This window comes from Poecile atricapillus, chromosome 1 (genome assembly GCF_030490865.1).
Source record: "Poecile atricapillus isolate bPoeAtr1 chromosome 1, bPoeAtr1.hap1, whole genome shotgun sequence".
NCBI lineage: Eukaryota > Metazoa > Chordata > Aves > Passeriformes > Paridae > Poecile > Poecile atricapillus.
In genome coordinates this window covers 72,093,406-72,117,432 of record NC_081249.1, presented here as the reverse complement: position 1 = coordinate 72,117,432, position 24,027 = coordinate 72,093,406, and the positions used below count along the sequence as shown (strand labels likewise).

Here is a 24,027-nt window from a genome sequence, read left to right as displayed (position 1 = left end):
CAAATCTGCTCTGTCGTAATGTTCTGGCTGCTGATCCTCAGTGGGGAAACGTGTGTGCCCATGACATGTGCTTGCTAGAACTGTCTATTACATCAGACCACGGCATCACTACTCAGGTATAACCTTTGCAATCTGTTTTACAAAATTAATATTGGATACAATCATAAGAGGAAACCATCCACACAACACATTATCAACACACGGTTTAAAATGGTCTAATTTTAGACCCTTAGAAAAATGAATCCACAGGACCTGCCTGTGAATGGCAAGAAAAGGCCATTTCAAATAGAAAAACACTGCTCATGCAACATTCTTCACACACTAGACAACGAAATCACACCCAAGTTGCCACTTGCTCACGCTTTCTATTACACTCCAATAAGCAGAAGGAAATAAAGCAGCTTTAAGGTTATGTCACAATTTTGAAATGTGGAAAATACATATAATAAAAATCACGATGTGAATACAATGGCATCAGTAAATTTAGAAAATTAGAGAGCAGTTTTCTTTTTTTTTCATTTTTCTTCTTTTTTTTTTTTTTTCTTTCTTTCTTACATTATTGCACAGAGACCTTTCATCACGTTCTTCAGCTTTATGCATCTTCCTAAATGTGAAGTAAGTGCTATGGATAAAATAAAAATGTAGAAAAGAAGAACAGCAGCATGATTTGTCAAAGTTAATCCCTATAATTTAGTAGGAAAAAAAACCCTGCTATAAACAAAATATAAGTGCTCTTTATTCATTTAAAAAATAACGCTGACAGTTGCAGAAGTCTGTAAGTGTTAATCTGAGTAAGGGGGACACTGACCTCAAATAAAAATAGGCCTAGAAATGACAGACTGCTGGCCTTGCAGATTTTGGTGAAGACCAGGATTTCAAGTGTAATTATGAACAAAGTTATTTACAGTAGAACTGACCTGAACTTTCAAGAGTGCCATGTTTAGGACCTGGTTCTGCAAGTTTTTTTTACTCCCCAGGATGTCTCCAGCCTCAGCTGAAGATACACCTTCACAAGAGTTGCAGGATCAGATCCTAAAGGATCAGTTAAAGGCCCTATTGGATTTGAGATTAGTCTTATCTGGAGTACTCTATACAATAATTTACACATATACAGGCTGACAAGCTCCAGTCTGATCCACCACACCTTTGTCTTCTACATCAGACTTCTCAGACTGGCAAACTTCCATTCCAGAAGGTTTGGGATACCTGAACGGATACCCGTTGTCATCAAAGAATCTTCGGAAAGTAAACTCATAAAAAGCATGTTCTGTGTGCTTGCTGTTGGAAGAGGCTAGTGGATCCCAGGTCCTGGTGCTGTCACCACTAGCATCATTCCAAGGACTTTCTTCTTCAACTGGATCAAAATTTGAAGTGTCCATTGGATGGCTGATCTTTGGAACATAGGGAGCTGGCTGTCTACGGATATCAGTAGAGAAGTCCATAGAGTGAAAGAAAGAATGGGCTTTAATATCATCTGCTCCATTTCTTCCAAGCCTGTCCTCAGCAGCACAGCAGAGCTTTGTGATCAGATCAGTTGCCTCAGGGCTCAGCTTGACCTGTGAGGGAATGTGCAGTGTGCTTTCCCAATTTATCACCTGCAGGTAACAAAGGTATTAAGGAACTTCTGATCAGGAAACAGAACTCTTCCAATGGCCAACATGAACTGTACAGGAGTGCACACGCAACAAGTTGTCTCACAGTCTGCATAGTTCACAGCTTTAAGAACCCAATTGCTAGATTGCATTTCCTGTTAGTAATTACTCTAATGAACCAGAAAAACATTGTTGGCTAGACAAAAGGAACAATTGCATTTTTTAAAAAGGAAAATTCCTTCCTGAATGTTCCCATAGTCAGATTTGAGAACATACTCAGTTTACACGTGATTTTGTGGAATGACTTCAAAGAATTATTTCTCTTTGTCTCCAAAATGTAAACTAGGAAAAGTGGTCAAGAGACAGATCCCTTCTAATGAAGAATTATCATTGCTCAACTTTGAAACACTCATATTGCCAACTGCAATTGTTACTGGCATATCAGGTATTAATAGGCACCCTAAGGAATTTAAATGGATGAACTTGTGCTTGAGAAATCACAATTCTGTTGAGAAGACTCATAAAGCTAATATCTATCTCTGCAGTTGGAAAACTCAGCTCTAGTCTGATATTCAGTGACTTTATTCACTGGCAAAGAATATGTGCTTGCACAGAACTATTTAAAATCAGGCTTTTTTAACCATTAGTCCTTTTTCCAGTAAGAGAAAGGGGAATAGGCCTGTACGTGGAAGAGAAGGGAAGGGAAAGGTTAAAATTTTGCTATCACAGACTGGAACTTCGCATCAACTTACCTTCAGCTGGGTTTCTGTGGGTGTAGGAGCCAGGAAAGGAGGCTGTCCCACTAACATCTCAAAGAGGATCACACCAACACTCCACCAGTCACAGAGCTGAGTGTATCCTGAAAGGCAAGTCAAAAAGGTTGACCTCCACTAGCCAAGGAGAATGTGTATAGAGCTACTTGCAATTAATTATTAAAACACACAGCACAAGCTTCTGCCTTTTCTCAGACAAAAGGTTTGTGACTTCTGCTTGCTGACCTAAATTCTACTGCTGTTAGATCTAATCCTGTTGTCCTTGAACCATTATGAATAAATTCTCAACAAAAGTGAATCATAGAATTATCATTAGAAAGAACGAAGGAGGTTTTTTTTTGTGCCCAGTCCCACAGCTACACAGCACAAATTGCACCTCAAAGAATAACAAAAATGTTTAGCAACTGATGTCCACCCTAGGTTCAGTGGAGGTGACTCCACAACTTTGAAAAGGTGCTGAAAGACACAGCCTGGCTCTACAGACAGAAGAAAGCCACGGACAACTTTCTGAGCAAGTCTCAAGTGAAGGAACAGCTTCAATCACTTAATTGCTACGACAAGACCAATAAGGTATATGTTTAAGATCTTAAAAAAAAAAAGATTAAAGCACTGATTTCAATGGAATTTGTGTCATCAAATGACGTAGGATCCAATGTGAAATCTGGTAGAGAAGATTAGGCTTAGGATCCAGCTTGCAGACAACTCTAAACACCTAATCTCCTTACTACAGTGACCATGTCAGCTCTGCATGGATAGTCACCAAGCACTGTCCAAATTCCTCAAGCTAAGCTTTTGAATGCAGGGTTCCAGACTAAATTGTGGAAAACTTTCTGTTGGATTCTACAGGTTACAGCTGGGAATGCGGAGGCCGTATTTCCACAAGTTTACATCATCCACACTTAAGTGGCCTATCTGAATCAGTGATCCAGAACTATCAGCTGTCTACTCACTGGTCTGTGGAAAATTGATAGGGGTCAGAGTTGCTCTCCATGAGCACAGATAATTTGCTTTATACTTGAAAAATATCACCATTAAAATGATCCAGTACATTTATTAGCAGCCTCACTCGAAGGCCTCAGAATGTGGACATTACACAAACGAAGTGTGGCCACCCCCAGTGTCAGTGAAGTGATGCTAAACACTGGAGCATGAGGAGTTTTCCTTAATCTGAGCTAAGTGTTTGTCGCCTTCAGAATGACAATCTTCCAACGCAGCAAGCTTATTCAAGGGGAAAAAAAAAAAAAAGTAGTGAAACAGGAATAAAATATAGGTTTACCTACCTTTACGAAGCAGGACTTCAGGAGCAATGTAATTAGGGGTTCCAACTAAAGAGTGGGCCAGACATCTCTGGTGCTGCTTCTTAGCTCTTTGTTCCAATGTCTTCAGCCTATCTCCACATCGACAGTTGGACACATCATCCCAAAGATCACTTGGCTCCATGCTGTCTTGTCTGGTATGGCTCCCTTTCAAATGGCAGAGAAAGTTCACATTCATGGTCATAAAACTCAACACACAAAGAGAGAAGTATTTACCCAGATCCAGAGACATCTCCTACTCTCAGTGAAGAACAGCATTTAAACTTTAAACCCAAGGTATTTTTTAATGCCCTCCCATTCACAATTGGTTTTCCATACAAAAAGGCCAACAAAATGTCTCTGTCTCAGCACAAGGAAGTATAGTTCCATAGGGGAGACACAGAACTGTGGAGTATAGTTAACTACACCAATTGTTTATGACCTTTTTGCCAACAGACATCAGTACTCAATAGCACATGCAGGAGACATATGGACTACTCCAAATCTGTGATTAAATCATTTCACCACCACAAGAGACCCTCCAAACCAGTACCAACAGAAAAATTACTGCTGCTGCAGTGGATAGCCACATTACTGACAGGGTTTTGAACAGTATTGGAAACAAAAGGACTGGAAACAAGCTAATTGAGTGAGTCAGAGAGAGACAGACACATTATATTGCCACTGACTGTCCAGTTTCCTGATCTGGTGTTTCTGCCAAGAAGTGCTTGTTTCAAAACAAGTAACACAATACCATCCTAGAAAAAGGGTAAAGATATTACCTTTCTGATAGTATTTTGAATTGTGAGTCCACCTGAATCCAGTACACAGTCCAAAGTCAGTCAGTTTGATATGCCCATCGAGGTCTATCAGAATGTTGTCAGGCTTGATGTCTCGATGAATAAATCCCATTTTGTGCACACTCTCTATGGCCAAAGTGAGCTCTGCAATATAAAATCTAGCCAGACGCTCTGGGAAGACCTCCATCCGAATCAGCAGGCTCATCATATCCCCACCAGGGATGTAGTCCATCACAAAGTACAAATTGTCTTTATCTTGGAAGGAATAATAGAGTTTAACCACCCACTCATTGTCTGCCTCAGCAAGTATGTCCCTCTCTGCTTTGACGTGAGCCACCTGATTCCGGTTCAGCACATCTTTCTTTCGCAGAGTCTTCATGGCATATAGGGCATGGGTGTCCACTTTGCAGGCCAGGCATACTTCTCCAAATGCACCAATACCCAGAGTCTTGATTTTCACAAACATAGATTTGTCCATTTTGGCCCTTTTAAGTCTGTTGTAGTTGGACTCCTTCTGGTAGAGAATTTTCCTCATTTGTTCCTGTTCTGCTTCGCAGAGGCCTGCCTTTACAAAGGAAAGCAAACCACAAGAGCTAGTACTGTTATATTCATAGCAAGAGAAAAATAAATTAGCATTCCCAAAACACATTTCTCAGAGAAATTAACCAAGAACCAGAAAAGATGTATTCATGAGGGATATACTCTCTCGTCTGTCTGTTGAGGTATTTCTGAAAAAAGGGCAAACTCACTGTGCCCAAACTTGTTGCCTGAATTTGCAATATCTGAGATTGGTATGCCTGTCTCTTTTGGCTGAACTAGAAGGCATGGGGCAATATTGTCAGAGAGGGGCCTACAACATAACAAACCATGGTTTACACCTTTCAAATGTGCACATTGCCACCGGACTCCACTATATATATGTGCACTTAAGCCCAGCTTAATTTAAACTGAAACTTAAACCTACATGCAGCAGTTCACTTTGTTCACGAATGTTTCCCCAGGGCAACTCACACTAACAGTTCCTACCTTGGGTGCTGTTTGGTTTGTGTTGTAATTAAAAAGCTGGTTTTGACCTACATAGTCCCAAGTGCCTTGGAACCTTCTTTAGAAATTGTGTTTCTTCCTCTGCTGTATACAACCTCTACCCTCAAGGTTTTTAGATCTCCTGAGCATCTCTTCTATAAACTTCTCTTTTCCCCCTCCCAAGATATGTACATAAAATCCTCAGGTCTTGTCTCTCCTCAGCCACTGCAGCCCAGACCCTGGTCCTAGTCTCTCCTATATGTATTATTTTCCCTCTGCACCCAAGCTGTAGAACAGGTGGCTTGTCCACCTCCTATCTCCTGAGAGCCTCCCAGTAACTGCAAGTAACATTTCACGGGGCTGTGGGAAGAAACCTCCCACAGGTTTCTTCCCACAGGAAAAGAGAGAAGAGAGAAAATCCAACCAGATTTTCCCCACCTTTCTAGACAGAGCTTACAGTGTGCCAGCTCTGCCAACTTCAGTGTCTGGCGCTCTGCTGAGAACCACTGGTGGCCTCCACCAGCAGAAACCTCATGGCTTATCCCCAGGCTGCTCTGACAACTCACTTCCTGCAGCATACTCTTTTCTCTCTGCTGGAACACCCCAGTTCCAAAATGCTGAATTAACTGGCATCAACTACACTACTTTGGAGAGAAAGACCAGTGCGTGGTGAGAAGGGGCCATTGGGAGGGTGGAGGGGGCTGAAGCTGACTGATTAGCAGGTTAGAAACCCAAGCATACACCCACAGGGCTGCTGCTCAGGCTGATTTAATTTCACATCTGTAGTCTAGGTATCTAAAGATGAATGTAGGCAGCCAGATGATGCAATGAGATCCCCATGGTATAAAAATTAAATCTGTATGAATAAAGGATTGGGGAAGTCTACAGAAACTTGCACAACAGGTAGGATGAAGTTTCAGACTGAAGGAAACAGCCAAATCAAAACAAGAAATACTGTTTTTAAAATGAAAGATAACTACATCAATCCATAATAAAGGAAATACTTATTTTTAGGGTAAAATAATGAGTGTGCTCTGTTCTTGCTAATTCTAGAATAATGCAGTATTAAGATAGCCAAAACCTTCTGCATGTGTATTTTCAGTGAGTGATAAGGTTTCTAGGGGAAGGAGTTGTTTTTCTTGATACTTGAATTATCTCCAACGAGGGAAAGCTGAAGAGTCAGAAGAGAAGAACTAGCACAATTAGATGCAGACATACCTCTCTAGAGATCATTCCCTATCTCAGTCTCAGGAAAATATTCACTAAACTCAAGCAATACAATACAACCTGTACTTGCAGTGAGGACAAAACTATTAGCTGTCAATAAAATGCCAACGTTTCAAGAGATTTTCCAAGAATATTCTTTTAATTCTAACCTTGACAAACAAACTCCTGCATTTTCTGGTGGAATGTGAGCATAGAATCAATTGACTCTGGAAACTGACTGTGCTAGGGAAGATTGGATAGTTAATTATTACCCATTATGTGTTAATAACAGCTTTCCTTAGAGCTTATCCTTTAATACAAAAGCAGACTAGCCATATTCCAGTCATGCCTGGGAAGGGAAAAAAAACCCCTCTTCCTCTTCCACAAGTGAAAATTAAAACACTACTGGCAGACCAACCATCAGAGCTTGGCAGCTTTGTTTTAAGCAGCACTATCAGAGAGTCAGCTTAGATTCGAGAGCTACAGTTAGGCATGAAAGGAGTTCTATCACGCAAAATCCACCTCCCTGACACCTGCCTCTAGAACAAGTTCTGGCAATGGTCCCAAAATCAGTTCAAGCTGGTCCAGTATGGTTATTTGCATGACATTATTACTTACATGTGTTCAACAGACAACTTTCAGTCAACTATTACAGTCATCTGAAAATATGGCACAGTGACTGCCAAGCTGAACCATGGCTTTGGTGAATGAACAGCAACCATGGACCAGTGAGGAAGAACTAGAGCAAAGAATTTTGCAAGAGCTGGCAAAGTATTGCCAGAATTATCTCAGCCTCAAGCCTGCCTTCTAAGTTATTACCTATAATATGGAGGGGTTTTTGCTTCATTTTACTTTTCTGGTACGAAGAAATATAATTTCACATCTCAGGATTTTCAAACAGCCTCTCAGACCTGCATCCACACTTCTAAGTGGATATAGCCTGATATAGGGAGGTGTCTTATACCTACTACTTCAGTGGATTCTACCTTTACAATTTTTTTTTACAAATTAAATATAGCAATAATCAATTTGACCCTATTAGATTTTGTTATAACAAAACAAGAATTACTTTTGCCATTTCTTGCTCCAATTGTAACCGTCTGTTAATTTTCTGCTGGTAGGTCTTTATGACGTTCTCTACATGTTGCTCCATGTAGAACTTGAAGGCAAAAGGTGAGTAGCTCTTTATTCGGGATTCTCGCTTTTCCTCATCTTTGCCATTTTTTCGCACAGGCACCGGAGACGTCTGAATTTGCTTTTTATCTTTGCTTGGTTTTTCAGCTTTAGCGTTCTTGCTGCCTTTATCATTTCGCTCACTGCTCTCTTCAGCCTTGTTGCTTGTTGAACTGGGAACCACACGCAAAGTCTGCTCCACGCCCATGCACAAGCAGTTGATATCGAACTGCTCAGAGGTGCCAGGAAGTAACAAATGCTTGGGATAGGGTGGGGGTGGACACCGCAGTTCCTGGTTACCATAATCCACGTCTAGCTGGTAGGCATTAGCTGCTCCAGGCGGTGGCACGTGCTGCTCCATGATCTCCAAGCCATCCACAGCCGGTGCCTGTGCAGGCAACCACCCAGGATGGGAAGGTCCCACAGCAGTCTGAGGCTCAGGTCTCATCACTCGCATGCTCTTCACTGGCTGGAGGATGTGAGCAGATGTGACTGCCGTGATTGTGTTTGGAGACGTAATGGAAGGATCGGGTTTTCCTGGAGGAGCCTGTCTCATAGACACCGTCACTTGCGGCTGTTGCTGGTGGTTGTTGAAGGAGTTTGTTCTGCTCGGCACAGCGGCATCAGGTCTGAAGGATACATGTTGCCGTGGAGATGTTTCTATTCCTGGGTTTTGTAAAGAATCTCTGCGTGATGGTGTTGCTGCCTGCCACTGCTGAACTTGAGGATTATTCATGTCATAGATGTCCATGTTTAGGCTATTTCTAGACGGAGTTAATAAATTTTGTGGTGGACTGTCTGAAAAATCATTAGCAAAGGCTGGACCTCTGGATATTACATGCATTTGATGAGAAGAAGGACTTGTCTGTTTGTGATGAGAATGTGAGATATACAGGCTTGCTGGTGCCTGCTGAAATGCATGACCAGTATTGTTCTGCACAACTCCCCCTTTATTTGGGAGACTGGCATATCCCCCCTCCTGCTGCATCTTGTTTTGGAAGGATGGACTCCGCTGAACACCATATCCCATAGGTTCCCCCTGCACCATCATGTGCTGCCTGCTGTAGTGTTGGCTGTTGCAGCCATGGGACGCCTGCAGCTGCAAGGCCTGACTGCTGTGATTAGCCACTGGATAATTAATCACAGAAGACTCCATACTTGCAGGGTATGCTTTCTGCTGATGGCTCGCTGGTGTGCTGTGAGTGCCTACTCCAGAGGGTCGCTGTACAGGAGCAGTCATAGCTGAAGACTGAGAAGTAGAGATTAAATAGTCCATGTATGGCCTTGGAACCTCAGTAAGCATATTTGCACCTTCTGCTCCAAAGCCTGTCCCTTCATAGGCTGCATTACCGATCTGATGGTAGGACGGAAAAGATTCATTTGATCCTTCAAAGCTTGGCCTGCGGGTTACATTATTTGGCACAATACCCTTTCCTTTATAAAAAGAACACAGAAGAACATTAGCAAACAATTCAGGTGAACCAATCACTTTGTATTACTCATGCATCTATACATACATACACACACACACATGCACACTGCTCAGGGAGTATGTGTTACAAAAATACCTTTCAAAATCTAAATTAAGTATGCTGAACATTTAAAATTATAGATGCCAAGTATTCCTACTGATAATGAGCTACTGGCTCACAATAATGCTTGTGCCAGGAATCATCAGGGAGTCCTATCAAATCATGAAAATAGAAGCACAAATTCCCTAACTATGAACTCATCAGACTACTCAACAGCCTGTTTCTTAAAGCTGGACCAGGATTAGCAGTCATTGCTCTCAGACAGGAGGAAGCTACAGAGCAGAATGTTAAGTACAACAATGGGAGGAAAAAGGCTTCTGGAAGGACTTTCTATATAACTTAAAGCCAACATTGCCATAAACTACTAGGCCATCACATAGTCCATCTTCTGCACAGTGAGCCACCTGCTCACACTGGTTTTCCGTTTACATCTCTCTCTCTTCCATCATTCTCAAAAATCCTTCTTTCCTTCTCCTTCATTTAAACAAAGGCATCATACAGTTTGTCCTGTATTCCTTCCAATGTGTTAGACACAGAATATCCCCTCATATTACTCATCTTCCATCTGTTGGGAAGGAAAATCTTTCAGGGTGTCAACATATTAATCTTAGCTTGAAGAATGTGCAGAGACAAGATAGCAGCATTCCTACAGTGGAAGTGTTAATGGCACTTTTCATCAGTTCTTTGATCTAAGGACAAATTGCAGGTGTATAAAGCACTGGCTGTGCTAAAAAGACAACGGCAGACTCTGTGCTGTTGTTACGTTTTTGTTCCACTTCTGGCTCTTTAGATCTCACAAATCACAGGACCTTGGCCATTTATGCATAAACAATTTCCTTTTAAAATCCCAACTTCACAAAGCCTTTAAGAATAGTCATATTGAACTAACAGACTTGAAGAGTGGATTACAACCTTTTTGCAGTATAGCATGTCCCAGCTGGGCCAGATGCAGCACACCTGAGCACAGCTGCTGACTCCTGACCTTGACACACAAACCCTGCTGCGTACAGACACACAGGGATGTGCATGGTATTAAGACAGGTTACTGCATACTCTCTGCACACTGAGGGTGTGCACCACACTAAACAACACCATAAAGAATGCAATGTTTTGAAATGGAATGAGGTTGGACAAATGATCAGAGATCTTTAAAATGAACTCTATAATTGGCAGCACTTTCTCCTGTGATAACACAAGGCCAGCATTAGTGAGGCTGTTATTACAACACCACCTCTGACAGCTCATCTGCTGAGACACAGTGCGGTGCACTGATGAGGCTGTGGCAATCCAAAGCATCCTGAAAAGTGGCTACTCTGACCTGGAAGTGGGAGGCAGTCATAAGACCCATTTGTCATCTCTATCAGCAGGATTCATGTGGAGCCTTGGGGGCAACCTGACTTTGCTTTCCCTTATCAGAGGCCACAAAACAAAGTAGCAGCAATAACTGTCCTTTTTTGGGACACATAATTCAGCTGTGCAAATAATCTTGATGTCAAGAGATTGTCAAGAGACAAAGTCCACCCCCTAGATTTGTATACCAGTAAGTCTGTTCTGGTCCAATGGGGGAATATTTGGATTTGAACAACAGATTTCTGTTTAAGAAGGTGGACTTTGAATGTGTACACAGGCAGCTCTTTGGAAGCAGGTTCACTTCACTTTGCAAGGCCAGGTTCACTTCACCATCTCCAACAAAACTGCTGTGGAACACTGCTGTCCAACACTTCCCTCCATCAATGACCCTACATTAAAAACTACCTTATTGCAAGAAAGAAGAACACAATTTAAAAAAAAACCAAACCAACATGCTCACCTGGTGAAGTTTGCTTAATTACACGTACTATCTGTTCATTTCTAGGATCCAAGTAGCTCATCTTACTGATGTACTCCAGGGCTGCCTCAATACTTCTGCTCCCTGTCTGCTTCAGTGCTCGGACAGCCATCTCCTGTACAAAGCAAACAAGAATTGAAACACGTTCTGACAAACCCCAAGCAGTAGACTGCAAGCTGGAAAGCAGTAAGTGTTCTTACATTAGTAGGAACATTTTAAATACCAGACCACAGCTGCCTGAAGCCAAATGGACTTGGTATTTTGAAAGCATTTGTATGCCTTACCAACTCAAAAATTACAAGAAGAAAATAACAAAACGCACAACCTACCCAGATTCTGGCAATTAAAGAAGCCTCAAATTAAAATGAGTACTAAGAGAGCCCTTAAAACAGTCTTTGAATCAAGTATGGAAAAGGCAGCATAGTTTCACACTGGATGAAATGAAAATTTAGCTGTTAGTATCTGAGAGCATTTCAGTCACACCTGAACACAGTAAAAACTTTACCCTTTCACAAATACCATAGAGAAGCTAATTAGGCAGGGGTTGATTTCCGTTTACTAGAGTCAATAAGAAAGAAAAAATGCTGTTTTCAATACATCTGGGACATCATCCACTATTTGTTTGGAAAATGACTGGGCATCCCAAACTGAAAGCTACACTGTCAGTCTTTTGAGATGTATTTTATTGGGCACGTGTCCATCACTGAGAAGTTAGTATGGGTGCCAGACACACAGCCTGAAAACTAAAACTGGGGCAAATATGAATGCTCCAGCTAAACTTCAAACACAACCATGGTTAGCTACTCCTGCTCTACAGCTCCTTGCAGTTTGTTTATACTTTTAGTTATAGCTCAGGTATATTAAACACCTTTCAGTGACTCTAGCACCGTATGGTTGCAAAGCAAAATTCACAAATCCTCATGAGGCTGCGTGGTCTTTTCTAAAATGATGGAGAAACTGAAATCCAGAGCTTTAATGCTGAATTGAACTCACAGAACTTCACCCATCAAAAGTTGGATACCTAACTCAAAAGTAGGACCTTTCTGTAATCACCTCCAAAAGGCAATTCATAAAATAGATAAAAAAGGAGATAAACCTTAGTAACACACGATTAGAGAACTAACTTGAACTGAACTCCCAGCTCTTAGATGGCTGAAGCTGAATGAAAGGAATGCCACCACCAAGGATTTGCCTGCAAATGTCAGTATCCTGTTCTCTTGCCACTTTACTGCTATTTTTAGGGGGATTCTGTCACTGCAGCCTGCCCACTGAGCACTGAATCAGATGGAGGTTGTGTCTCTCTGGCCTGGCTGACTGGTTGCAGATGTGGCAGCTGGGTTGGCACTGGTGCATGGCTCTCCCACGGGTCAGTTCTGGGCACTGGCTGGCATTCGGGAACTCCAGTTGGAGCAAAGGGCAGCTTGGCTGCACCGAAGGGCAAGTACGAGTCAAATACCCGCTAATTGTTTATTTAGCAAGGGAGGCCCATCTCAGATGACACCAATTCACACTTAGCACAGAGACACATGCTGGCACTTAACATCTTATTTTGCTTAACTCAGACCCCTCCTACTGCCCCCAAAATGGCAGCAGTTTCTTCATTAGTCAGAGATTCTACTTGTGGAATAGCTATAGCAAGCTGAATATTTTCCATACAATTTATGACTCATAATTCATAGAAAGGCAGGAGTTGGTTTCATTTTTCCTATAGCTGAATTACTTTACTGGCATCAACACATTACTAAGGGCAATTTTAAATCAACAGAAAAATATTATGTATGAAGGAAAGAATTTCCTACAATGTTTTTTCCTCTTTCTTCTTCTTGTGGATACATTTCTAAAGTATTAGCAAAGTCACATCCTAGTGCTCACCATTCTCATCATCCAGGGACTCTGGGCTTTACAGCCCTGTTTCAAATTGCTGCTAACATATACTCTGTCCCATTTACAGCAGTTGGATCTAGCCTTAGGTCACAAGTCCTAGTTTCCTAAATTAAATGTTCTCTATAAGCACATTTGGGCTGGTTTGGATGTTGGGTAACAATTGTATTAATGATTAACAAAGCAGCCCACACGGTCCATTTCTCCCTCTCTGATCTGTGCTGGCTGTAAACAATTCAAAGGGGCCAAAATAGGAGAAATTTTTATCACCACCATAGTGATATTATCTCTGAAAGCATACTGTAACTTTCTCATCTTTTGCCATTGCCTGTGTCTGTAAAGCAGAGTAAAAATGGCACTGGCCTTCCTGAAGCTGCATCTTCTACCTTCAGCATAGTTTAGGGGATTCATATTTAAACTTCATGGGAATAATGTGAGGGAACAGGCACAACACGTTCCACTGTGCACAGCCGGATAACATAAGAGGCCAGCAAGAGCTTGGGATCAGCAGGTGTGTCAGTGGCAATCTCAGCCTTACAAGCCCCCAGTGCAACAGCAGCCCCGTGCTCCAGCTCCCCACTTCTCATCTTTCATTAGGTCAGCTCCCACCCTCTAAAGTGTTTCCTCATTGCACACCTGTTTGTTCAGCATTTACATTACTGCTGGAAAAAATGAAGTAAGTTTTTTTGTGGCTCAAAAGAACCCCTTTCTTTTGATTTTTGATTCTTCTCCTGTACAGCATCTTACACAATATCCTCAGTTTCTGATACTAATGCACAAAAAACCTCACATCATCTCCAAGCAAATGGAGAGCAACCGAAAAAATAAAAAAATCCAAAAATGCACATACAAAAGGAAAAATATTTTCCTCAGAGGCAAATTGCAATTAATCATAATTCTCCACCCAGGAGACAAATCCCTCTGGGGGCATGTGATACTCAAGGAGAGTGGAGGGCAACAAGAAGCTGCAGCAGTGTTGCAGCTAGCCTTTGTCCTCCTCTGCATCATTTTTCCCATTGCCACTGTCCATGCCCGCAGCTCTCTCTGGCAGTCCTCTGAAAAGAGCTCCATTGCTTCCAACACCTTTTCCTTAGGGACAGAAGACATCCTGATGTGTGGCTGAGGATCACAGAGAGTGTGCTCTGCCTGAGGTGGGCTGCTGGCTCCTGAGGCACGGTGGCCTTCTCCTTCCGATGTGTAACACAGAGATGAGCTCTGCCGAGCAAGGGAGCATGGCTGGCATGAGGCAGCCAAGGGCTGGCCTCCAGGAGCCTGCTGAAGGGGAAGCTGACTCTCTGCTGGCAGCTGGGGATGGGGCCTGGGCTGCATTTGCCAGAAAACAATATATGGAGTGTTTTGAAGTTGAGGAAGAAGGGCAGAAGATGGATTAAACAATTACACTTGTTGGAGAGCAGAGGCTTAAGTGAGATGGAAGGTATTTGTGAGAAGCAGCAGAATGGCTCAAAAAAGAGGGAAATCAATGCCAAAATCTTGCAAATCAATACATAGACAGTAGAAGGGCTGAGGAAACAAGGACAGACACTGGGTGAGGATAAAAGTGCCCAGCTACAGTGACATGGATGGAGCTGTCTTGATTTTACACCACTCGAAGGTAAGTACACTTTAGAAAGAGAAGGAAAAAAAAGGAATCAGAAACGAGCCAGGGGAAAAAAAGCCACTTGGAGCTGTAGCCAACGCCAAAACACTCAAGTAGGCACAGGATCAAGTCCAGCTCCCACTGAGGTCAACAAAGATTTCCATTAACTGCAAGGTACACTGCATCAGACCCTCTGCTTCAGATTGTTTCCTTTTCACGAGGCCAAGTGCTGTCAGCCACAGTATGGATTGAGAAACTTGGCTGCTGGCTGTGCTCTGCTGCCCCACAGCAGCTGCCAGGCCTACGGAGAAACACCAGCCACTGGCAGTGTGCACAGAAACCACAAGAGAACAGAGAACTCCCAACTCATTCTCTATGTTCCCTCCCTTTGGAAGATTCAAACATCTCTCTGTGCAGGGCTATTATGCACCTTTTTGCTTCTAGACATCACTCACTAAGTACTGATGAAAAAACCAACCAGAAAAAGTAGAAGTGCAGAGCTACAGGGGGGAATGTACATTTACAAAATGTGCATTTACCAACAAACGTGCACTTAACAACAGTGTAATGAATGTAACAGCTGCAATATTAAAATGAGGTTTCAGTGGTCAGCTATGGTTCTGGACAGATCTAATGGAAAACCAAAGTCAGCCCATGAACCACAAAACAGGCTGAGGAAACTGCAGGATCCCAGATTTGTGGACTCAAATAAAAAAAACTGTGAGAGTGGAGTTTCCCAGCTAATTCCTACAGTGGCCTACCAAATCCTGACTGCTGCGTGGTCCACGTGCTCTCTGCTACTTCCTCAGTCTTGCACTGGCAGATGGCAGCTTTCCAACAGATTTCAAGATTTTGCTAGAAGGAAGGCCACCTTTATGCTCAGATGCTCAATAGGAAAAATCCTTGTTTGACAGTAAACAGATATTTGGATGTGTGCATATAAAGACTTCATCTCTGTGCTCTGCAGGCAGTGTGAAAGGCTTTCCCCATTTTACCCTCCCGCCTGGCTGCACTCCACCAGCATTGGCAGAGGTTTGCGTTCTTGCTGTACTACAGGGTTGTCCAGCAACATTTTTCATTCAGAAAGCTCCTCGTTGCCAAGATGTATTTATCATCCAAGTGAAGATTGCACAAGAGGTTACAATAAGTAAGACTTTTTCCCAAGAACATTGTGTCTGAAGGAGACAATAGGTCCTCCAAAATTTGGCAAGGGTAATTAATTGCTAACAACAACAAAAATTAATTACTTGCTTTCTATTCACTAAAAAGGATGGGTGACAGATGCAGGAAACAGATACAGGTTCCCTGCAGAAGGGCAAAAAATAAAGCTCATGCCAAAAGAGATGATCCAGCATTGATTACAAGCCTTTCTGTGATAGCCCCCCATTGTAGGATTTTTCATTCATGATTTTAAACACGCAAAACCCAAGCAGTTCAGGAAACAATGTGTACAATGTACCCTATCAGAACTGCTGCAGCCCCACAGAACAGAGAAACCTATTTTTCAATATTCTCTCTGTAATTCTCTAGTTGGACACTTCATCCAATTTTGTACTTTACTTTTGTTTTGCCTGTTTTCAGGTTGCTAACATCAGGGGCTAAATTTTGCACATAAATTCCCATGTCTACCATAACCTTGATTAAAATATTCTAGCTACATAATTAAGGCATTATCCTGAGTATCATTAGTGCCTTTCAGTTTTAGTGCATCAAAAATCAGGAGGAAATTAGCAGAGGTAGAAACCTACCGAGCGCTGCAGCATCACTTATTCCATTCTGAAATCATGTGACCCATTCAGAACCTAATGGGCATCTACCCCATGATTAGTTAAGGGTTTTCTGCCCCCACTGTTCCTGTTACAAACTCCTCCAAAGCTATCCTGTTTAGGCAGTAATAAACCTCCCTCTCAGCCTAGTTTATGAAGGGTCAGTTTATTACCTCTGATTTCAGTTTTGTCTCTTCACAGCAGTTCTGCTGTTACCTACACAGTGAGCCTCCTTCATCCTAACAGATTCTTGCAGCTTGACCTCCAGAGCTGAACTTGTTTTCTTTTTTTCAAATGGGATTTTTGTTCCCTTTCTTGGTGTAGTAGCCCATCTCTGTATCATGAAAGATCAGACTGGGACATGATTTTGATAAGAGCTGCACACACCACTCTTGATGATGTGCCAGCCAACAGCGGTGGAAAAGTTATCCTTGTGGTAAAGTCACTTGGGGCTTTAATCCTGGCTTTCAGTTTTTGCTTCCAGCATTTCTACCTTTTGTGCTCCTGAATTATTTTCAGTTCTGCTACCATTCCATCTCTGAAGGTCATCCATTACTTTAGCTGGATGCCCTAGCTCTGCTTTGTACTGACTGTGCATTCCCAACTCACATTGTCAGAGTGCTTTCTTCCTTTTTTCCCCCCTTCATACCAGGCTTACCAGGGGTGAAAGTATGCAGAGGAGACACACTGTAATACATAAAACTGGGCATTCAGAAAATGAATACAGACACATGACAAAATATAAGACTCACTAAATTAAATCACATCAACATATGAAAAAAATACATGACTATAAATTAGGAATGGGGAATTGCAAATATGGAACAATTTTAACCAGATGGGTTTTTATACAAATTTTCAAGAGATATTTGCAGAACTAACAAAGGGAGTATGTGCAAAAGACAGAGGGAGGATTTTGTGAATGATACAGTGCTCTGGTAGATGCCCTATCAGAAGAAAGACAAATAAAAATAAATCTAATGTGACAGTCATTGCTATGCCACTGCTCATTCCGTTTGCCCTCCAACACTTTTAGTCTTTATTTAGCCAGTCACCTACAGAAGATTGATATATTTACTACTCTCTTTGTACAGCATTCAGTACAATTGGGTCCTGTTATTGCTTCGTTTATGACAGCATGATAACTTATAATTCAAGTAAGTTAATTAAATACAGACCAAAATATGCAACTTGGAGTGCTAGGCACAAAGATGCCGGAGGATTGAAGTGTCAATTCTACTGGGTCCCAGCACAGAAACACTTGTATCATGACCACCACAAACCAACTCTGAAATAAATTACCTTAATCCTCAAAGCCACAAAATATGGCACACTCCACAGAATCACTACAGTAGCAAGAGACTTCTAAGATCATTGAGTCCAACTTTTCACTGAACATCACCATTTCAACTAGATACAGGGATGGTGACCCCACCACCTCCCTGGGCAGTCCACTCCAATGCTTAATCACCCCTTCTGTGAATGAATTCTTCCTGATGTCTAACTGTATTCCTTCCATAGCTGTATTTGCTATTGCTATGGAAGGAATGAGACAAAATAAAACGAAAGTAACTAGATCATCTTGTTACTTTTTTTCACATACAAAACCCATCTTTTGGTGAAGAAAGTGTTTCTAATATCTTTTAGGATTTAAAACAACTCTGGATGGTTAAAAATCAAACAAATGAATGAGACAAGTCATACCAACATTTGAAATCTATCACTTTAGGTTTTATATTTTCCTAGCACTAGAGTGAATACAAAGTTCTTTCACATGTATCACAGAAAAGACTTCTCCTGTTTTTTTCCCAGCTGCTTCTGCTTAAGTTGATGACTAATCAAAGCTATGTAAGTTCTTCCAAGAAAAGAAAAGTGCTATATAGATTTAGCAGCAGGGTACTTATAAAGAGCAGCTACCATAACACCTTCATCAACTTATAAAGGGTAAGAGAGAAAAAAGAGCCGAGAACAGCAACTGGAAATATGACACAGCTTCTTGTCAGATAACACAAAAGGTACCAGTTACATCAAAATGTTTTTTAACACTATGCAACTTATACTACCAAGCAGCATAGAACTTATTTTTTTTCCTGGTATTTGTTTGTTGTTGTATAGTGTAGCCTGTGTAGTCCATTCCCCCACCACAGCTCATTGCAAGACACAGTGTGTTTGGCCATGGGTGTTTCACATGTATATTTTACACTATAGCTCTTCTATTCCAAGGTGTTCAAATATGGTTCTTCCCCTGAAAAGGAGAGATATGAACTTTAGGCTGTAAGCCAATCCACAGTCCCAAAGTTAAGACATTTGGAAATAAACCAAGCACGGCTGCTCAACATATTTCCAAACAAATGCCTGTAAAATGAAGTATTTATAACAAGGCATCTCCAGACAAAGGGTGCATATGTAAACACTTCAAGAAGTTCTGATGAACTATGCAAGAGATGCAATCTGTTTAAAGAGAAAACACACGTGCATTGCAATGTCTATTTTCAAATCCAATCAAAAAATTTCATCAAACTCCTGTTGATGTCCCAGAGAGTGTGTGTATGTACTGACACACATACAGGTATTACATAATGTGCACAGGTCTGTAGATTATTTTCTTTAAATTAATCTAATTTCAAGTGAGCTCCCTAAAAGCAATATGCAAAAATTAAGACTCTTATTTGTGTCATCAGTCAGATAAAAAGAGTAATTTAATTATATTTACATATACATTTATTGAATTGTTTCTAGAAGCACATCAGCCACACTGGAAAGGATTTGGAAAGGGAGAGGCCAAAGGGAAGCTTTTGGAAAGGGGAAGGCTGAAGAAAGCTGGAAGAGGTCCTGGTCCAGGCAACAAAGCTGCCCTCTGCACAAAGCTCAAGTGCCATGAAAGAAGAAACAGGCAAGGAAAGAGAGACCACAACATTAAGAACAATAATAAATTGAGTGAAAGCAATTAAGAACCACCATGAATACCACTTTTTTTTTTTTTTGTCCTTTCTTTCAAGCAGGCTGGGAAGGAAAAACAGACCTGAGCTGCTCTCTTCCAGCCAGGACATAGGCATGAGAGGAAGGGAAGCAGGGTGCAGAGAACTTCATCTTGCAGGCAACTTAATAGATAAACCTGAGGAACAGTGACAAATAACCTGTTCTCCCTGTCCACACCAGCCTTAGAAAAAGCACATCAGTGTCTGAAAAGCTGATGGCACAAGCCTTGTTTCCCCAGATATTTGGTGAAGGGAGTGATACTGTTAAACATCCAAGATCCATGGTGATTTGCTGCCTACCTCAAAGGCTCAAATGCCCCTTTCTGAAGGCACCTGCTTGCTCTCCCAGCCTTTCAAAGAGCACACACGCCTGGTTTAGCAATCATACTTGGCCAACAGTAATAGGCAATAGTAGTTCCCTGAGTACAGACAATTCCCCTTCTGGAAAACACACTGCTTCAGATCCCACATCAGCAGAGAGCTGTAAGGAACAAACACATAGCATTCCATTTTGAACACATGTAGTACTCGAGGACTACATATATTCCAAAATTCAAAGGGGTCAGATTTACATTAATGATAGGATAAAGGAGAGGGAAAGAAAGTGCATTTGTACATCTGCAGTGTTCAAATCATCTCCTAACTGCACAAAATCCTTTCTACTGTGTAATGGCACCCCAAAGCCTTCTGCACTATGCTAAGCCCTACATCAGACACAAGAGAAGAATCCTATTTTGAAAAGGTTTTCTAATTTAGAACAAGCAATTGTATATAAAGCCATAAGTATTCCTCATTACTCTTTTAAGTACACTCATTGGGGAGCTATTTAAACTATTTAGAGTTCAAGTCTAACCAAATGACCCATGTTGGGTCCATCAACAGACAGAAAGTTGGGCAAATCTCTCCTAATCCTTAGCACTGGAGCAGGAGCACTATTATGTGCTAATTTAGAAACCTTATAGTCAGGCAAATCATGTTATAAGCAGTATTTACAAGTTACTGCACTGGCAGGTTTACAGAGTCTGCCACACAGTTCTTCAGCCACATGCTTTGCATTAACCATTGTGGCTTAAGAGCTTCTCCTGATCCCACAAGGCAAGGCACATCACCACTCATCCACACCTTAGTATTGCAAAGGTAAGGTAACATCTTACAATAGCTTTTGAACCCTGAGAAAAAAGAAACAGAGGACAATCAGTAAACAAATTCAAGTATAAGCTCATGAGTTGCCTCAAATCAAGCACCACTATAATCTGTAACGTTCACTGAAACCCTCTTCCAGGTTTTTGTTCATGTTTTTTAATAACTAGGGGTGTGATCACACTCATCATCCCCTTTTCATACCAAGCCAAACACTGGGCAAACTTTGAGGCTTACAACTGTAACACAAAGAACAAAAGTCATCTATCTAGTGCTCCAAAGTAAATCATTTCTACATGGCACTGAAGTCCAAGCTAGTGGAGAGTATTTTACTAAGCCTCTGGATTTTAATTTGCGTTACTGAAGTGTTGAATGGCACACCTCCCATCTCCCTGTTTTCTGCTTTCTTTATCCTAACAGTAAAGCAGTTGAGTTGATGTAAAGACAAACAACCCCTTCAGCAGCAGCACTGAGCAGCACAGAGTTTGCCAAGAGCTAATAGACAATATTAGGTGTTTCAGCCTTTATAACTAGGAGGAAGGTATGCATGGGCCAAGAATCTTCAAAATCTTGGTTCAAAAACCCAGTTGCCGTTTGGTTTGAAACTTTCCTATGGATTGACATGATTTACATCCAGAAAGCAGCAATGAATCCAGAATCTAAATTTAAAGACAGAATTCAGCTTGAAAAGATAAAAAGAACACACACAGGAAGTGTTTTATTATCACTTCTTCATAAAGCACACTGAAGTAATTAGCGGAGCAGGAAAGGTGCTGTGCATGTTGCCAATGCAATCAGAAAGTTTTCTCACCCAAAAGAATGGGTAGACTTCAGCCAGACTAATTCCTCCACTTTGCCCTTGTCTGACTCAGCCTAGTGAAACACACAAATTCGGCCAACAATGCTGATATTAAGACCAATGTAAATATTAATCTGAGGATATTGATAACACTGCAGCACCCAGCTAAGAACCTATACAAGTTCCTGGGGAAAAAAAAAATCATAACAAGCTGCCTTCAGGAGTTTATTGATTCCACTGGAATCTCACAAACTCTCAACACACACAGAACATAGCAAAGAGCCTTGCTCAGAAGGCATCTTCAAAGTTGAGGCAGAATTGAGCTCAGCCTTGAGGAAAAGGTGCAGCACACAGAACAACACTGTTGTTTCCAGAAAGGTGCTCCAGGACAGCTTCACTGCCAGTTGTGTGCCAAAATCCTCGTGTATGAAATCCAGCCACGAATAAGAAATGAACCTCCTACTCTACGTTCTGGGAGTCCAGAAGAGGGTCCCTATACTCAAGGTGTGCAATCCTAAAAGATAAAAACCAAAACTATACCTATTCCTGCTACAATGAACCTTAAATCACTACATACATTAAGAAGATAAATTCCCACAAAAGCAGCACCTTGCTGTGCAAAGGCCATTTGTCATTTAACTCTGCTCTTGGAATTGGGTTCTTTCATGTTCTTTCTCTCAGGTGGGATATTTTGTGGTATTACTACTTACACCCATTAGCAGCCAGGGCATATTGCAAGATCAGTAGGCCATCCATGCCCTCCTTTAGACCTTCTTTTCACATCCTGAGCTGTGAGAATGATAGCACGACCCCTTCTTGCTAGCACACATATCTCCCTTTTTTCCTTTTTTTGGAGACAGCAGTTTCTTACTCTATCAAGGTGACTAAATCAAGCTGGATAGAATAGCAGTTCAATGAAGGTTTCATGATGAGCTTATTCCTCTTCATTAGCAGCAAGTGATGTGTTTGCTAATTTTTTTACTCATGCATTAGCAAAAAATGCATTTGGCTGGAATTACATTTACAATAATACTATTTGTGTATCAAAGCATTTCTTTTCAATGGCCACAGACACCAAGATGAGGGCTTCCCATTGCTCTTCCTTCTACTAAAAAGATATATATATATCTTGAGTTATGTAGAAAAACAGGATTTTCACAGATATTCACAGACTTTACAAATCATTTCTTAGACAAATTGGGTAAGAGGAACTTGCAAACTGGGTATTTAGATTCAGCAAGATGAGTTATGAAGTTTGCTGTCCAGGAATAAAGCCCCAAAGCATAGAAAAGAATTGTCTCAAAGACTGGAAGAGGTTTTTTGTGCTACCAGAGACAGCTGTTACCCACAAAATTATGTGTTGCTGCAAATTTGCAATGCATTAGTACTGTTTATTGCATTTCTCCATATTCAACTCTACAAACTGTAAAAATTTTGCACTTATTCCTGTTAATGGTGCCTCTGTCACTTTTACTGAATGCTACCTACTTAAGGCATTACAAGTTTTATTTTACTTCTTAAGATTTTAACATTTAAAGTGATATTCCTCTACCTGCTTTTTTTTGGTAACATTATATGGTGGTTTGTTCAGTTTTAAACCATTAGAACTTTGAAATGTTGTTTTAAAACCTCCAAGGCAAGGGAAGTTCAAGTGAAGACAGCAAAATTAAGCTGCCCATTCATTTTCAAGGTCAAGTACTAACAATTTTTCAAACAAGTTTCCAGTGTATTCCTGATATGGCCTTTAGAAATTTATGAGAGTTTGGCTCCCCTAATTTTTGTTTGGGAAGTACTTTAAAAGAACTTCTAAAACCTCCAGGATATCTGGTTGGAATGCATTTCCAGTGAACTGTTCTCTCCTTTGAGGATTTGTATCACAATGGGACCCCAACTGACATCAAGCAGTAATGCAGAGTCTAAAAGAAAGAATATATCTGAGAAATACAGCTCTACTGTGAGACAAATGAAGGCTACTTTCTCTCTCAGCCTCCTAGTGCAACACAGCATACCTCACATGACTGAAGAAACATCTGGGTTTTATCTTGAGATAAGATTCCTAATATTTTTCTGTAGATACTTACACATAGAATGCAAGTGCTGTGCAAGGCAACTTGCTGTATTTATTGTTCAGAGTAGGAAGAGGCAAAACTTTTACATAAAATACTATTTCAAAAATTTTTCTTGGCATTTTGAATTTTATGTGTTAGTTGTAATGCTGTATTTCTTTTTTTCCCCCCAAATACTCATTCAAAAATATAAAAAGGCATTTGTTCAGCTTTTAACATTTTAAAATCAATATGCTCAATCTTGTAATGCGATATACACTGCAGCACTAGGGATCTCATTAGACATTTGCCAGAAGTCTCCATGCAGCTCTAGACTTAGTTTCATTAACTCTATCAAATACATAACCACAGCTCCAAAAGTAAGAACTGCTAAACAGCACTGACTGGCATTTAATGATTTTCAAGGCTACAAGAATATCTCTTTGTACTAAATGCTTTATAACACTCAAAGTTAACACAGCTTTCTGCAGTTGCAAGATAAAACTCTCAAATCTACCAGTGCTAGAGGCAAAAAAAAAGAAAAAGAGAAAGAAAAAAAGGCCTCAGCTGGATAAAATATCTTAAGGTCTGGCTTTTTA

The 24,027-nt window shown here is 41.0% G+C and overlaps 1 protein-coding gene across 1 annotated transcript in view; it reads right to left on the bottom strand.

Annotated features, from left to right (window-relative positions):
* Positions 1-795: 795 nt before the first annotated feature.
* Positions 796-24,027, bottom strand: part of LATS2 (large tumor suppressor kinase 2) — a 46,938-nt gene continuing 23,706 nt past the window's right edge. The window contains exons 3-8 of the mRNA XM_058846706.1: positions 11,205-11,337; positions 7,759-9,296; positions 4,443-5,025; positions 3,646-3,828; positions 2,345-2,451; positions 796-1,595 (exon numbers count right to left, since the gene is read on the bottom strand). Coding sequence (XP_058702689.1) covers positions 1,101-1,595; positions 2,345-2,451; positions 3,646-3,828; positions 4,443-5,025; positions 7,759-9,296; positions 11,205-11,337 — 3,039 coding nt within the window. The 3' untranslated portion in view covers positions 796-1,100. The remainder of the gene's footprint in view (positions 1,596-2,344; positions 2,452-3,645; positions 3,829-4,442; positions 5,026-7,758; positions 9,297-11,204; positions 11,338-24,027) is intronic.